Source organism: Typha latifolia, chromosome 14 (assembly GCF_019914945.1).
Source record: "Typha latifolia isolate L0001 chromosome 14, TyphaL0001v2, whole genome shotgun sequence".
NCBI classification, from domain to species: Eukaryota; Viridiplantae; Streptophyta; class Magnoliopsida; order Poales; family Typhaceae; genus Typha; species Typha latifolia.
In genome coordinates this window covers 3,671,083-3,687,004 of record NC_133099.1, presented here as the reverse complement: position 1 = coordinate 3,687,004, position 15,922 = coordinate 3,671,083, and the positions used below count along the sequence as shown (strand labels likewise).

Sequence of the window (15,922 nt, the reverse complement as noted above, 5' to 3'; positions counted from 1 at the left end):
TCTACTCTCTCTCTAGCCTCTCCCTCACTTTTTCTTCCTCTTTCCTCCAATCTTGGTCCCTCTTTTTCTATGTCTGTCTCTCTTTAAATCTCTGTTACTGCAGTAGAAAATATGTTGCAGTAACTGAGAGTTGGATAGAGAGACGAGAGAGAGGGAGGAAGAGATTGAGAGGGAGTAGCAGAGAGACGAAGAGAGAGGGAAAGAGAAAGGAGAGAATAAATGAAAAGGAAAATGGGAGATAAAATTTGCCTTGTGACAAAAAGAGAGGGAGGGAGAGAGAGAGAGAGAAAGAGGGAGGGAGGGAGAAGAAATGAAAAAAAAAACTAGAAAAATAAAATTTGCCTTGTGGCAGTAAGTGAAGGGAGAAAAAGAAAAAGGAGAGAAGAAAGAAAAAAAATTAGAATTTTTTTTTCTTTGCCTTGGTAGTAATAGAGAGAACAAAAGAGAGGGAAAGAGAAGAGAGCTCAATTTTTATCAAAATCTTGAGTAAGTTTATGCATTTTTTAGTTTTTAAGCTTCATTTGTGAGTATTTATAATTTTCTTATTTTCTTGTCATTTTTCAAAAATTTTAAATTTTACTGTATTTTTAAATGATATTTAAAATTTTACGCAATTAAAAGATAGTCCAATTCAAACAGGTAGCCAATACAGCCGATATATATCATTTTTTCGTATGGCCAATTCTAATGCCGATATCAAGTTTTGAAAGCTTGTTAAATAGATTTGACTTTTGTAAAAAAATCATAAAAATTTGTAGTAGTTGACAATCGATGTTTATAAATTTGTATCTGCGAAGTTGATATGAGAGATATCAAAGCCTATCTGCTAAGTGTTATATGCAAACTAATTGTCATCAATAGGGGACTCGCCTCAGACATTTTTACTATGAGTACCCATCCTTTTGTCATTTGGTTCATTAGACGCAAAAGCATAGCGTCCCATGACAATATTATTAACCATTAAAAACCCGATACCTTCAAAGTGTACAAATCCTTTGTCTCGACATCTTTGACATCTCATGTCATCTGGAAAGTCGAAAAAATATTTGTATTACTATGCTTGATAAACACCTTTGTTGTGTGGTTTCAAAGGTTGAATAAATCAAATTTACAAGGATTATGTAAAAGAAAATCCCGACTCTTACTTATTTAAACAAGGATTAATTAATATATTAATGAACCAAACCCTACAAACTATTTGCCCACAAAAGAAGCAAGTCCAACACTTTTTGACATTCACAGAGATCTTGATCTTTCAATAATTTCAGAAAAATTGCAGCACAATAAGTTTAAATTAATCAACCTTCTAAATTCTATATTAATGATCTTCAGTGGTGGCTAATAAGAAACAAGACAATAAATGAAACATAACAATGTAAACAACAGGAAGAATTAAGGTTAGTCAGCTAAAAGATGAATTTCAAGCTATTAAATTTTACCTTGCTAAGCAGTGTAAGTTGTTGTTGAATCCTCCAATATTGACATTATAAATAGTCATACTCCACATATTAGACACCATAAATGAAGCACAAAGATATGGAAGCAAGTTCCAAGAATTATCATTTGCAGCGCCTGCTTCTACCATAATGGAATATATCCACTCTGTGTCATGCTCACCACCTACACCAATACTGCTAATAACCCTTCTCAACCTCATAATTTCATCCTTGTCAGGTATCTCATCTGGCAACTGCTTAGCTACCCCATGTAGTAGTGAATAAATCAGCGGTGCTTTTTCTTCTAGAACTGATCCAACAGCCTCTACTAGCAATTTGCGGAAAGCTATTGCCTGCCCTGCTTGAATACAAAAACTAACCAGCGTTTCCAAATCAATAATTTGCTTTAAGTTTGCTTCTCTTTCAATCCGATCACCAGAATTTACACTACCAGAAAGGCTCTCTAAGGCTTCACGGTTTGATCGCAATGTTGTGTCAACGCAATTTAACAGTGCAGCTGTGTGTTCTCTAAGCATCTTGTCAATTCGATCAAATCCATAACCACCAAAAAGACGAACAAGGGCTTTCAATTCTCTTACATCAGTAAACGACTCTGCTGAATATCCGCCAATAGTTTCTGCGCTCTTAAAGCAATTTCCAGCTGTCACAAAAATGACTCCAGCACCAGATATATCCTTAACAATGTTCTCAAGATACCAGTTGCTGATAATCTCTATGGCAGATCCTGTTTGTGTCTCTGCAGGTTTTTCAGAAACCTGTAAGTTGGAAGATGTCCCATTGAAGCTCTCTGATAATAGAACTTCTCGAATGCCTTGAGTTAGGTCCATACTAATGTGCTGCTCGGCTAGATGGATGATGCTTATGTGTCTTCGTAAGTGTGATTCTATGATGGATGGACGCTGGAGGCAGCTATCAGTTCTCAATATTGCATGTAGTCTTCTCCTGAAGTTTCCGAGGATGCAATCTCTCATGTACTGTCGAAAAGAGCACAATGAAAGCAGTTAAAAAAATACCTTTAAATCACACTCAGTATCAAAAAGTAAGTGAGAAGGAACTTTACAAAAGAAGACACATTAACATGTAATCTAGACCACAGGCTATAACCAAGGAGAGCATATTGATTTTCCTGTAGAGAAATGTCTCGATGAGGAGAATTCGACATTTCACATTTCCATGGAAAATACTCCTTTCCATCTCCAAGCTTCGCAACTCAGAGAAGCATTCACAAAAGAGAACAAAAACAGACCCCTAAAATCTTCTAGACCCTAAAAAGCTCCATTAGAAGCTTCAATGCAAGAGATAGCTGTTTTTGCCTGGCATGTTTTCATTTCATGTAAGTGCAATGTAGTAACTGCTGACCGGAGATGTGTTTTCATAGATGTTCTAGACTTATCATGGGTTTTTGGCCTTCTAGACCCTTGGTCCAACCAAATATTCAGTCATATATATTTCCAATTTGCAATATCAGCCACCTTTACCCTACATTAGTGCAATATATAACTTGTCACAATTTAGTATCTTTTATAACACAAGCAGATCATCCATCTAAACATCCTAATAACAGCTATAGTGATGTACACTTTTTGTCTTCCGGATTGCCCACAGCATATTTTTCGGATGCAATCCCACAGCCATACCTCTAATCCAGGAGGCAACCCATGTGGTGATATGTCACAACATGCCATCTGTAGGTTAGCATGGAGTGCCACAGGAACAGGAATCCTTGACGACATAGACAAACGTAAAATCTAAAAACTCAGCGAGGTCTTTTCACCCATACAGAAGTATGAGTAATTGTGCTATCTATCTATTGATATCTGGAGATGCCATATGTGAAAGAAAAATACAGAGACCAGGTACGAACCTCACGTAGAACAAAAACATGGTTCAGCACACATATAGGTTCCATGTCATTTAGAACAGAGCATAGATTTGTCAGTCTCTGCATGGCGGCTTCTAACCTGTCTTTAGGATAATTATAAACTTTCTCCAAGTTGAAAAATCAAGAAATAAAAATTGAGTCAAAATGAATTGACTTACATTTTGACAGAATTACAATTTTCAGGGTAGCTCTCATGTCCTGGTGCTACCAAACCGGAGATTATTTTTGTTTTCATTGCATTGTTCAAACGAATAGCTGCTTGCTCTGGAAGAAGCTGAAAAAAATTCAGTATGGTGAGTTCTACATTGAGAAATCTTCCTCGGAATACCTAGCAGAATGTAGATATGTGCACACCTGCATTTCTAATGAGCCAAATCCACCTTCTGAATCTAGAATATTTATCAAACCTTCCAATCCACCCATGATGGATTCAATGAGAGACTCTACATATAATATGGCATCTCTACCTACTTTATTCACCTGCATTTGCAATAAAGGAAGGGTCAACATTTTACAACTTCCAAGCAGCTTATGTGTAAGGAAAGCATATTCTCAAAGTAAAACATAAAGAAGGAAGCAACAGGCCAAAGCTACAATGCTGTAAGTTCTTTTGTATTAGTCACTTCTATCTCTCTTTGCAGATTACATGTTTTCTGCATTGCTAATTGTCACCCACAAATAGGAATAATTAATGATCCTTGATAAAGTACATCTCTTTGTTGCTGTCCATCCTTCATACAAGTAACCCATACACTGCTTTTGTATTTGTTTTCACGAAAAGCAAAGTTCTTGGGAGTTCATAAATTAATCACGCCTAGAGTAAACATATATGTTACAATAGTTTGAAATATCTACCAACTGACAACCTAATATAACTCGTAAGCTACACAAGGATTGCAATGCCAATTGGCACGGTCGATACATATAGTACCAGTAAATAATAAGCATCTATATAGAGAGAGTATCAATACTCATAGATCTATCACTTTCTATAATAAACTGCATTTGCTAAACTAATATTTAATGACAAAGACAATTTAGCTCCTAAAACCTATTTCAAGGCCCTAAAAAAGTTCAAAATTTATTTTATTGGCATATTAAGGTCATGCAATGTGCTACTGATACCGGCTTGACATGGTACATGCCATGACACATGTCGTGCCAAGACAAAATCAGCACAACTCATATCCCTCAAGCACATCAATCCTTGAAGGTAGCTGTTATGTGTTGTCTTTTCATTTATTATTCTTAAGACATAAGATTAGGCAATTATCCAGAGTTCATCTGATAGACCACATGTCTCTATATGCACCAGCCTAACATACATACATTAGATGGTACTTTGGCAGTCTACGTATTGCTGATGTCTTTTAAAATCTTGTCTATCATCTATTGCATAAGGACATAATTATTCTCGATGTTGCAACCATGTAGCAGTTATTACTTTTTAGCTTTCAAAAACTTGTGTAATGTAAAAACTAATACCTCTTCTGGAACGATTGCAGAGGCACATTCTGGAAAACAACTAGCTACTCCAAGCCATGCACAACAATGTTGTGGACGTCCTTCCGGACCAAACATTGTGTTGCGGAAAACCTGTTAGGATCAATTATTGGCATAGGGACAACAATTGACACAAAAATCTGGTACATGTTTTGGAAGAGAAGGCATTTAAAATATTAATATGTTGCGATCTAGCAACAATTAAACAAATGCTTACAGCTGTAAGATGTTGATGATAAAAATATAGCTTTTTGAGGCTTCCATGCTTTGACAGTTGACTCTCAAGTTCATCCACACATCTAGCAGATAAATACATTATAGTGAGCGGACCAAAAGGAAATATACACAAACTCTATATGAAGCAAATATGGCAGAAAATTAACCATGAAAACAGTCAAACCAAAGTGAATAATTATTTACATGTCATCTTTGATGTGGATAAATAAACAAAAATATCAAAATTTCCGCAGTCTTGTAGTAAAACTAATATATCATGATGCTACAGATTGTTAGGTAGCAAATAAAAGCATAAGATGTCTGTTGAAGCATGCCTATGATATATCTTGTAGTAAAACTAATATATCATAATGCTACAAGATTGATACAAAACTTATCTACTGTCATCCCTGATATGGTTTAGTCTAGGATATAAGTAGCTACTACAATGCCATTTATCAAGGGTCCATCGTCCCTTGGCTACATTTGTGTCTACCAATGTGCAGGTGCTATCACCTGATGCATATGTACACTATGTAGCCCTTCAACTGCACACATTCTGTGACTTCCTCTTAAAACATCTGATATAGCTTTGGTGTCATCTGAAAGAGTTTCACAGCAAGCCCCTCCTGTTTGGTTATTTTTATCATTATAATTTTAGCTGCTTTTTGGTAACAGCTCTGTAAGGTTGGCATCAGCTTGATAACCAAATAAAGTATATTAGTATAACATGTTGAGTTTTATACACTCTCAACCTTGAGCTGTTCTCTGGGTAAACCTAAATCGGCAGGGAATTATCTATATGCAGGTCCATATGCATTTCTTATTTATTGACACTTCAAGTTCATAAACATGCTTATATGGATTGTAGTAGTGGCATCGATATACAAATGTTAATTAAAGTATTTATTTGTTAGTGACTTTCCAGACATTATTAATTAAAAGCAGAGAAAATTTTATCTGCGGTCAGCTGTTTCTTAGAAGTTAGAATGGTAATACTTCTAAAGATGATGGGTCGTCAGTAGACATTTTAGAACAGTCAGCCCTTGAGTTTGCTCGCATGGCCTGAAAGGAAAATGCAGAGAACTTTTAGGCTTATATTCACTGATCATTGCTCATCAGCATGTCTTAGCATTAGCAAGCTAATTTTAAGCTTATAATAATTACAATTTACCCCCGGGTAAGACCTAGAATCAAGGTACCCCCTTGAATTTGAATCTTGCACTTAACCACCCTGAGGTCCTAACCAGTAAGCAAGTGTTAGAATTTCTGTCTAACTTAACAAAATGCCCTTTTCACTATTAAAGCATCTACGAAGACGACAATGGCCTTTTGTGCAACAAGACAATTTCACGATTCACAGGGGACCTTGATTGCACTTAACTCTTGAAACTTGAAGCTCATTAATCCCTCTCCAATTATGAATATCACTGTTTGGTTACATTCAGCTAATGTATAAATCATGGGTCCAAGTTTTAGCCGATCCCACTCCAAATCGGCCGAAATGGATTGGGGTGGCACCAATAAATGGCTGAAACCAGTCCAAGTATCAGCCGGATCGCCGATACCCGATACGGGCTCTCCCTCTCATCTCTCTAATTTCTTTATTTCTCTCTCTTATGCCACATCTCTCTCATCTCTCTACTAGGAGTGGCAAATCTTGACCCGACCCGATAACTTGACACGATAACCCGGCTCTTAATTGGGTTCGGCTCGTAAACTGGGTCATGTTCGGGTTTATATAATTGACCCATTTGACCCATTTAGATACACACAGGTAACTAAAGTTTAAAACCTAAATCATTCACTCAATCACCCTCTCATCCTCTCCACTTTCCAGCACAGCAGCAGCCGCCTCATCTCACCAAAACAGCAAAAAAATTTCGTCGCGCCTTCTCTCTCTCCAATCTCTCCGACTGCCGTTTGCCGCCTCCCGCTAGTCTCCACCTGCCTTCTGCCCCGAGAGTTCGCCGGCGTCCATCCACAATGCCTCCGTGTCTCCTCTCTCTCTGAATCTCTCCAACCGCCTCCATCCGCGGTGCCTACCGACTCCCACCTCCATTTCTGCCTCCGTCCGAATGCCTCCCACCTCTTCTCTCTCTGAACCTCTCCAACACCCTCACCCTCGTCGGATCTCTTCCGTATCTGCCCTAACACTTACCGCCGATGTTGTCCTTCACCATAGCTGCTGCCTGCCGCCATCACCGCCGATGTGGCTTCTGCTAAGGTGACATATAGGTGAGTTAAGGGTGCCTCCGCACCTCCTCTCTCTTCGAATCTCTCCAACCACCTCCGCCCACAGTCCCTCCCGACTGCCACCTCCATCTCCACCTCCGTCCGGGTGCCTCCCACCTCTCTATCCTCTCTCTCCAACCCCCTCACCCTCGTCGAATCTCTTCCCCATCTGCCCTAACCCCCAATCTTCCCTAACCCTCACTGCCGCTACCATCCACCTTCACGTCGTTGCTGTTTCAACAAATTTTTAGTTTTTAGCTGTAGTTTCAACTCATTTTTTTAACAGTGTGTTTTGAGTTGTATGAGTTTTGATGTTGTAATCATGAAAACCTCAAGAGATGGACATATATGTATTAGGATTGTAATTTTGATATTGTATGAATTTTGAGTTGGAAATAGGTTATTTTGTATGTACAATACACCATTTATATAGGATAAATCAATAAATATTAAATTTTAAATTAAACGGGTTAGACTGGTCGTGTTAACGTGTCGGGTTAACATGACCTGTTTAAGTATACGAATTAGACGGATCATGTTAGCGTGTCGTGTTAACCCAACCCCTTTCTTAAACGGATTAGACGGGTCGGATCGTGTTACCGTTTATAATCGGATCGTGTTCGTGTTTACCAAATACAACCCATTTATTAATAGGATCGTGTTTGTGTCAAGGTAAAGTTGACCCAATCCGAACCCGCTTAACCCGACCGGATTGCCACCCCTACTCTCTCTCTCTCTCTCTCTCTCTCTCTCTCTCTCTCTCTCTCTCTCTCTCTCTCTCTCTCTCTCTCTCTCTCTCTCTCTCTCTCTCTCTCTCTCTCTCTCTCTCTCTCTCTCTTTATAGCCTCCCTCTCTCCTTTTCTTCCTCTCTTTCTTTCCTCCGATCTTCCTCCCTCTCTTTTTGTTTGTCTCTCTTTTAATCTTTGTTACTGCAGCAAATACCTGTTGCAATAACAGAGAGATAGAAAGACTTTGTCTCTCTTTTAATCTTTGTTACTGCAGCAAATACCTGTTGCAATAACAGAGAGATAGAAAGACGAGAGAGAGAGAGTGGAGAGTGAGAGGAAGAGATTGAGAGGGAGTAAAACTAAGAGAGAGGGGGGAAGGGAGAAGGAAGAGAGAGAGGGAAAGAGAAGGGAGATAGAATAAATAAATAAAAAATGAGAGAAAATTTGATGTTGATACTCATCGGATACTTCCATACCCTCTTTTTATCTGTTATCGATATGATACTCATCAAATACTTTAAAATACATATTAAATATTCTTTACTTAAAAAGAAGTTAATGTTGCAGATACTTCTCGGATACTTATACTTTCCAAATTCCTATTGATGTGAATCAAATTGAAGGAGATCATTACCTTTTATTTCTTATCATATCCAAATGATTTATCTTTGTGAAAAGATTGAATTTGCTTGTTTATTTTCTAACCTATATTAGGAAATCGCATTACAACGATCAATTGCTTCCAACTAATAGATTGAATTTGCTCATTTGTCTTACATATTAGTTAGTACTATGCTATGTAATATATTGATTAATGGTAGCTCTTTTAGTGGATAAATTGAAGGTCTCCTTATATAAACTAGCATATGCAACGAAAATATATATAATTCCTCAATTTAGGAAATTTATGTATAAAAGTTAACTATATATATCCACGAGCTACATATCCTAAGCATATTGTATCCTTGTTTTTTAAGATTTGTCATATCAGCATATATCCTTATCCGTGCTTCATAGCCAGGCACCGGTGATGACCAATAACTACCAAGAATAGCAACACTACAGTTTTAATTCTTACAATTGAATATCATAATCATCAAGACAATCAAACAAGAATAAAAATATATTAATTTATAAACCTTGCATCACCTTGACCAATTATAGGCAGCATTTCCTTCTGATACCAAGCCTTCCTTTCCAGTGGATACTGTAGCCTTCTCAAGGTGTCTAATATTTATAGATGATCGTGAAGATGTGACGATCATTAAAATTGATAACCAGTGCTTACGCAGATCCTGCATATTAAATCAACAAAATAAAAGTAATAAGAAAGTACATAATTCTGTCAAAATTAAATTTTCTAGGTAAAATGGCATGAAATGAAAACACTTGTAGTCATCTTGCAAACATGGTGATCAGGATAGTAGCAAAGAGGCAATTTGCCTATTGTTTATCATATTTTTAGATTTTGGGTACCAAGTACGTAGTACATACCAAATAGTCTATTGCATAAGACAAAGCAACTATCTTTGCTTTCATTCTCGATCATGATTTTGATACTATGCTACAATAGTACCATAAAGGACGAGTCTCAAAATTTGAAGAGAACAGAGATAGCGGGAAGCAAGATTTTGAGGAAAATGCACAAAACACTCCATCACTCTGTTCTAACAGTAACTCAATTACGCACTAAGAAGATAGAGACAAACTTTTGACTGCTACTTGGTATAGGGAATGGGTCTGCAAAAGTATCTTAAGTGGCAAAATGCCTTCTTACGCTGAGTGGAAGTTGCTGCATTGCACAAACTATTAAAACAGATATTATTGCAGCAAATGAAAGCCAAGCAGTTAAGAGAGCTTCAGCCAAAATAGATGTCTATGGAGAGGAGGAATCACAAAAGTTTGTATCTGATATGAAGGATATATGTACATAGAATAAATTAAAGACTTCTCATTGTCATGTACGATAGAACTACACAATATATGTCCAGACAAATGCCGTCATTCTCGTTCAAGAAACAGGAAGACAAGGTTCTCTGGGATTTCCAGTTTCCCACACCAAGTTTGAAATTTGAAATCTTGAATTACCATATTTTTCCTATGCTTTCTAGACATCTGAGAGCATATCCAGAGACTTTACATGGACTTAATCTAGTTATTACTCACTCTCCTTACCTGTTGTAGATCTCAGAGAAAGTATGCAAAGCAAACAACTTTGTAACTCATAGAAATGATATCACATCCTTTAAGTCTAAAGTAGCACATTAGACAAAATCTCTAATACAAGAGCAAATCTTTCTTACAGATAAATCACACGTAATAGCAGAAATACTTTCTCCTTGAGGCTTTGGAATGTTCTCTAGACAATGCACAACTTGCTGAAAGAGTCCCTTCAACGTGGCATCTAGGTCAAGAGCCACCATTCCTGGAGTACCGAGTAAGAAACGAATTCTTCCAGCACATGATGATAAGTATGAAAGTGCATAACCTTTTATTGCTGCAAAGAAATAAGCAAGTGGTAAGCATGTACCTCCAAAAAAGTTTCTCTCTAGTCTAGTTTAAAGTTCCTGTTTAGCTAGAATGTTTGCAAAGGAAACTTATTAAACCAACTTTCAAATTTATACAGAAAAAAAATACATCCATTTAGAGCCAACCAGCAAAAGTTGACACTAAATTTAATTCCTACTGTGGTTGATACTTGATGACTAAAATCTGTTATCTTTCACAGTTCAAGAGACTTTTTAGATCACCTGGAAGGTAAAACTAGTTAGGCTTACACACTTCCTCTGTTTTTCTAGATGTTCATGCTGCAGATTAAGATGTACAAGGCCAAGACTGCTCATTCAGCAGTACAAGATTGTGGATTAAATTCAGCCTACAAATGGGTTCAATTCTATTCACCACAATTGTTCTTCATCCACGTGAACATTCAATATCTCTCCAGTCTCATCGGTAAAAGAGGGGTAATATATCCATGCTGCCTTTCAAAAACAGGTCAACCTTTGGGTAAAAAGGACTAGGAAACAGCACAAGGAATGCTGAATAGCAGTTCAACATTTAGAAGCTTTCAGAATTAAAACATCCTTATCATTATCCAAGCCTTCTTTTGCAACAAGCGAGGCCAGCTAGAAAGAAACACTCAAATTTGAGAAGGATCTTGTAAGAATTGGCATTTAAAGACTGATTATCAACCTAACACCGGCACTCTAGAAATGGTGCATAAATCCAAGATGGCAAAACAAGCACATGAGAGGTCCCACGATAAAATGTCAATAGCTAACAAACCATAAGGATGGCCCATACAGAAGGCTTCTTCCAACATAGGATCAGGGGGCAGCAAAACGTACCCATTTCTAGAGAGACTGTGGTAATGATGCATCAGTGACCACATGGTGCATGGTAGCAAGCCATACTTTACACTATATGATGTCCTCTATCCTTTTTTGCTTTTCTTTATTTGATGACCTCTATCCAGGAAATGAATATTGGATTATTTAAAATTTAAATTGTTAAATGGAAGAAACATAAGCTCCCTCAACCTGCTAAGTGGCTGCTGTGGTAATAGCACAATTGCCGGGTTTTCTGCAGGGAGGCTAAAACTTTCATCAGCCTCCAAATCTCTCCCTCAAATTTGGAGGTGGATGGCTACCTTCCCACCAAAGTCCCCCTCTCCTTGGGGAAGTTTTCTTTTCTCTCACTGTAACCTTCCTCTCCTCTCCTCTCCCCTCTTATATAGTTTTTCCCTTTTAATAAATATAAAAGACCATCCTCACCCTCTTTTCTCAATAAAAAGAAACTGCTTTTGAATGGTAGTGCGCTTAACTATGTATTAATCAACGATGGTTGTGCCAACTGGCACTTGCTGTGCTAGCGACGTATTACACGTGGCACAAGAGGTGCCGAATAGCACCCTCCTAGCAGCGATCTCGTCGCCATCATCGCCCGTTGTTCGAGTGCCGGAGAGTTCCATCGACGAAAGCACCATCGCATTCCATGCGAATGCCCTAGCCCTAGGAGAAAGAAGACTTTGAGCAGGTTGGGGCGAGTGAATAAAGACTTAAGTTACAGATCATCATGCAAATGATGAGCGACGATGGTGGGGAGAGCAGCGACGACGAGGTCTAAGAATAAAGGTGAGTAATCTCCCTCCTCTTTTTCTCTCCCTCTCTTGCGGCACAGCCGGCACATGTCGTGCATGCTGTGCCGACCATGGTATCAAATTGCCTTCAAATATTGACTATAGTATAGGTAACTTTTGGAATTGGAACCAGCTACAAATTAGAAATTCTTGGTTAATAAATCTTTTAAGTTCCATGAATGTGAGAACTGAAAAAAAAAAAAATTTGAGAGAGAAGAGGGTGCACGTGCAACCCCCTTCGGCATGCGACGAGGCGGCCATAGAAATCTCGCCAAATCCAAATCTAGTTTAAATTTGGATTTTTACTCTATAAATTTAACCCTAATTCTCTCTCTCCTTAACCCCAGCCTTCTTTCCCTTTTCTTCTTCTTCTCCTCCTTCATTTTTTTTATTTCTCACCGTCGGAGTCACGCCATGGAATCAACCTGTCGGAGTGCCATCGGAGCCATCGGAAACCACCACGTGACTCCTTAGTAAGCCCTCTCCCACTCCTCAAGTTTAATTTCAGTTTAATAGGTTAAAATAGAAATACCTAATTTGTGAGATTTCGGCTTCGTCGGCGAATCACGCCGACCGGCAGCTTCGGGACGCTATCGCTTCACCACTGAAAGCCTCTTGTCATTGGTCTCGTGCCATAGGCGTTCACTTTTGGAGCCCTCGTGGCTCCGATCGCCGTCAGCCATGGAGTCAATCGTCTTTTGTGGTTTCTCCTCCATCTCGTGAGGATGGCGGCGTCACAAGAGCGTCGGGGAGCTTGAGGTGTGGCCGTTGAACTGTCACCGGCCGGTAGTCACCGCGGACTTTCTCTCTCTCTCTCTCTCTCTCTCTCTCTCTCTCTCTATCTTCTCTTCATCACATCGATCGTGGGGAGGAATTTGGTTGGGCTCAAGTTTAACCTGAGCCAACCCTTTTTCTTATGTTTGCGGGTTCAAGTTTGGGTCTGGATTTCGGATCCAAAGACCCGACCCGAACCACTTAAATGGAAGGTGAGCTCCCAGTCCATTGCATTTTGGCTAGGCCTTGGCCCAGACCGATTGATTTATTAGTGTGGGCTGCGAGACAGCAGCCCAACCCAATCCAATGGGTAATTTAACCCATTTTAGTTTTTTATAGTTTTAAATTTTAGAAATTTTGATATTATTCAATTTAAAAATTTTATTGTTATTTATTATTGAAGATGGTGACTTTTAGCACGTGAACTAGGGATTAGAGTTTTCAGTTGTATTGCCTAGACTTAGGTGAGTGGATTTGCTCACATATTTATTTATATTATACTTCGTCTTTGTCGACCGTGTAATTTGGCTGTGTGCAAATTTATTTATTTTATTCTTATGTGCAAATTTATTTATTACATTTTCTGTGTGCATTAATCATTATACTCGGTGCATCGACATACCTTGTGCAAATTACAAATTTTAGTAAAAAAAAATTAAATTAATATTAGTATGACTTAAAGAACAATCTCACTATAGGTCCCTTGCGGCTTTCCATGGTGACTCAAGTCTATCTGAAAGTCCAGAAAAAAGTCATATATCAGATTACTACGGTGACTTTCTTAGGTGATTCTGGCGGGGTTAAGAAACAGTCCCTAGATGAATCAGAAACTTTTTAAGGTGACTAACCTCTCTCAATGGTTAGTGGAAAAGACGGAGTGCGTTAATTACACAGTGACACCTCCTGATGACCCTAACTAGATCAGCTATGAGGAAAAGTCTTGAGTGTCATCTCGAGATGACTTTTAGTTGATGTGGATCCACAGGATATAGACCTATTGAGACAAATGATATTATAAACATTGAAAAGATATTAATATGTTGAAACTGAGCAAGGTTACAAGTTATGACTCTCTACCATTATCATTGTCATTATTTTAAAAGCATGCCTGTTGAAAATTGTCATTTATATTATTGAAATTGGATTTTATTTAACACTATAAATTTTAGAATTATTTGGTTTTTGAGTGAATTCTACTCACTGAGCTATAGTTGTTGGCTCATAGATTTCTCTTTTCCTCCTTTATTATTTCAGGTAAAGATCAACGTGGCAACTGAGCGAGATGCACCGAGACCCTACCTCCACTTAGGACCTTCCTATTTACCTTTTAATTCTTTTGGTCTTATGTTTTAAATTAATTATTAATTTAATTTTGTTTAGAGACAGTAATAATGACATTGTTTTATTTTCATTGCAATTAGTTTAAATTAAATAAAGCAGATCCTCTCCGTTTATTTATTTTTGCCATTGTATACTTAGAAAGTATTAGTAAGGCTTTGTGTATCTCAAGCGTATTGAGGTGCATGGTCGGTCATGATTCCGATTTTGGGTCGTGACAATGAAGGCATCCCAAAAATATCATGTGATACAACAGTATATAGATAAAATTACCAATGAGATGGAGTTAAGACAAATAAGTTCTGGTTTAAAGATAAAATACAAAATCTCCAGAGGTAAGCACTAGATACTAGATAGGAGGCATAACCTACCCGCTTTTCTTTAGTACACTGTGATCTCTGTTTCAGTTGGAAATAGGATAAACCATAGATTACTCATACTCAAAATAATCATGAAGGTTCACTAACCATTCTCTCAAAGCTCAAGTTGTGTCGAAAGGTAATTCTAACATTTTATATTCTAGCCCTCTCCTTCAGCTTAAGACATTTTAATAGTCCAATGAAGTGGATGTGAATTGAATGTGTAGAGACTTTATATTTTAAATGACAGATAGACCTGGTGGGATTCGAATCTAACATGATGTTAGATAACCATCTTCTCTAAAAGTTCAATCTATTAGAGAAAGGTGGTTCTAATTTTTTATATTCTAACAGCGGTAAATGTAATTACAGAAGGGGACTAATCGGATTGATGCCATGAACATTATATAGCTTGTAGAGGACATCTTTCTAACTGCAATATATACCCTTGACATAGCTCACATGCAAAAGACCCCCCATTAATGTTTTCCTTGCTTCTCATTGTAGTTATATAAAAGTCTAAGGTGAGAAGAGAACAGAAAATATGGCAAAAATGTGTGTCTATGTTCAGAAGTAGGTTCAGCACCAACACTGCCACCTACAGCAGATGGGTTTCTCTGAAAGACGTGCAAACATGTTTCTGTACCATCATCAATTACAAAGAAATTAACGACTAGATATTCAGACTAACCTGCAATATATTTTCGAACTAAACAGCAAAGTTTGTCCATTCCATTTAAAAGGAAACCAATAGTAGGATCTGCTGCATCCTGGAAAAAGTAAATCAGCAATTTCATATCACAAAACCATAAAGCAGAAGTAACTAGAGCTTACAATGTCAATTGGTTTCAACCGCATAGCTTTGGAGTTTGATGATGCAATTCCAACATGTTGAAAGTACCAAACTATCTCACACTGAGCTAAAGCTAGTGCAGAAAAGACCATCTGTACATATCGCAGACAGAACCATTAAAGATGATCAAAAATTGTAATCTAAAGAATATCAAAATATACACTGGCACATTCACACAAATAAACAGGAAAATGGAGATCTGAATAAATAAGAATATCTTTTACATTTTAAAACCCCAGTTCATAAGACATTGTAACTGATTCAGTCTTACTCCCTGTTTCAAGAAGTAAAATAGCTAATTTCAAAAGTGAGTAGAAAATTCAGCTCCTAAGGATTTACATAAGATATTAAAGGTCTCATAATAACTGGAATAGTTCGATGAGCATCCCTTGCATCGTCCAAGTCATGTGGAATCAAGCCATCAAGTTGGATTAAATTG

General features: G+C 37.7%; 1 protein-coding gene across 1 annotated transcript in view; it reads right to left on the bottom strand.

Moving 5' to 3' along the window:
• The window catches only part of LOC140800845 (probable protein NAP1), a 31,879-nt gene that overhangs the window by 1,903 nt on the left and 14,054 nt on the right, over positions 1–15,922 (bottom strand). Inside the window, exons 13-22 of the mRNA XM_073155737.1 lie at positions 15,465–15,575; positions 15,322–15,400; positions 10,325–10,518; positions 9,171–9,316; positions 5,060–5,141; positions 4,825–4,935; positions 3,694–3,819; positions 3,498–3,613; positions 3,322–3,418; positions 1,440–2,431 (exon numbers count right to left, since the gene is read on the bottom strand). Coding sequence (XP_073011838.1) covers positions 1,440–2,431; positions 3,322–3,418; positions 3,498–3,613; positions 3,694–3,819; positions 4,825–4,935; positions 5,060–5,141; positions 9,171–9,316; positions 10,325–10,518; positions 15,322–15,400; positions 15,465–15,575 — 2,054 coding nt within the window. The remainder of the gene's footprint in view (positions 1–1,439; positions 2,432–3,321; positions 3,419–3,497; positions 3,614–3,693; positions 3,820–4,824; positions 4,936–5,059; positions 5,142–9,170; positions 9,317–10,324; positions 10,519–15,321; positions 15,401–15,464; positions 15,576–15,922) is intronic.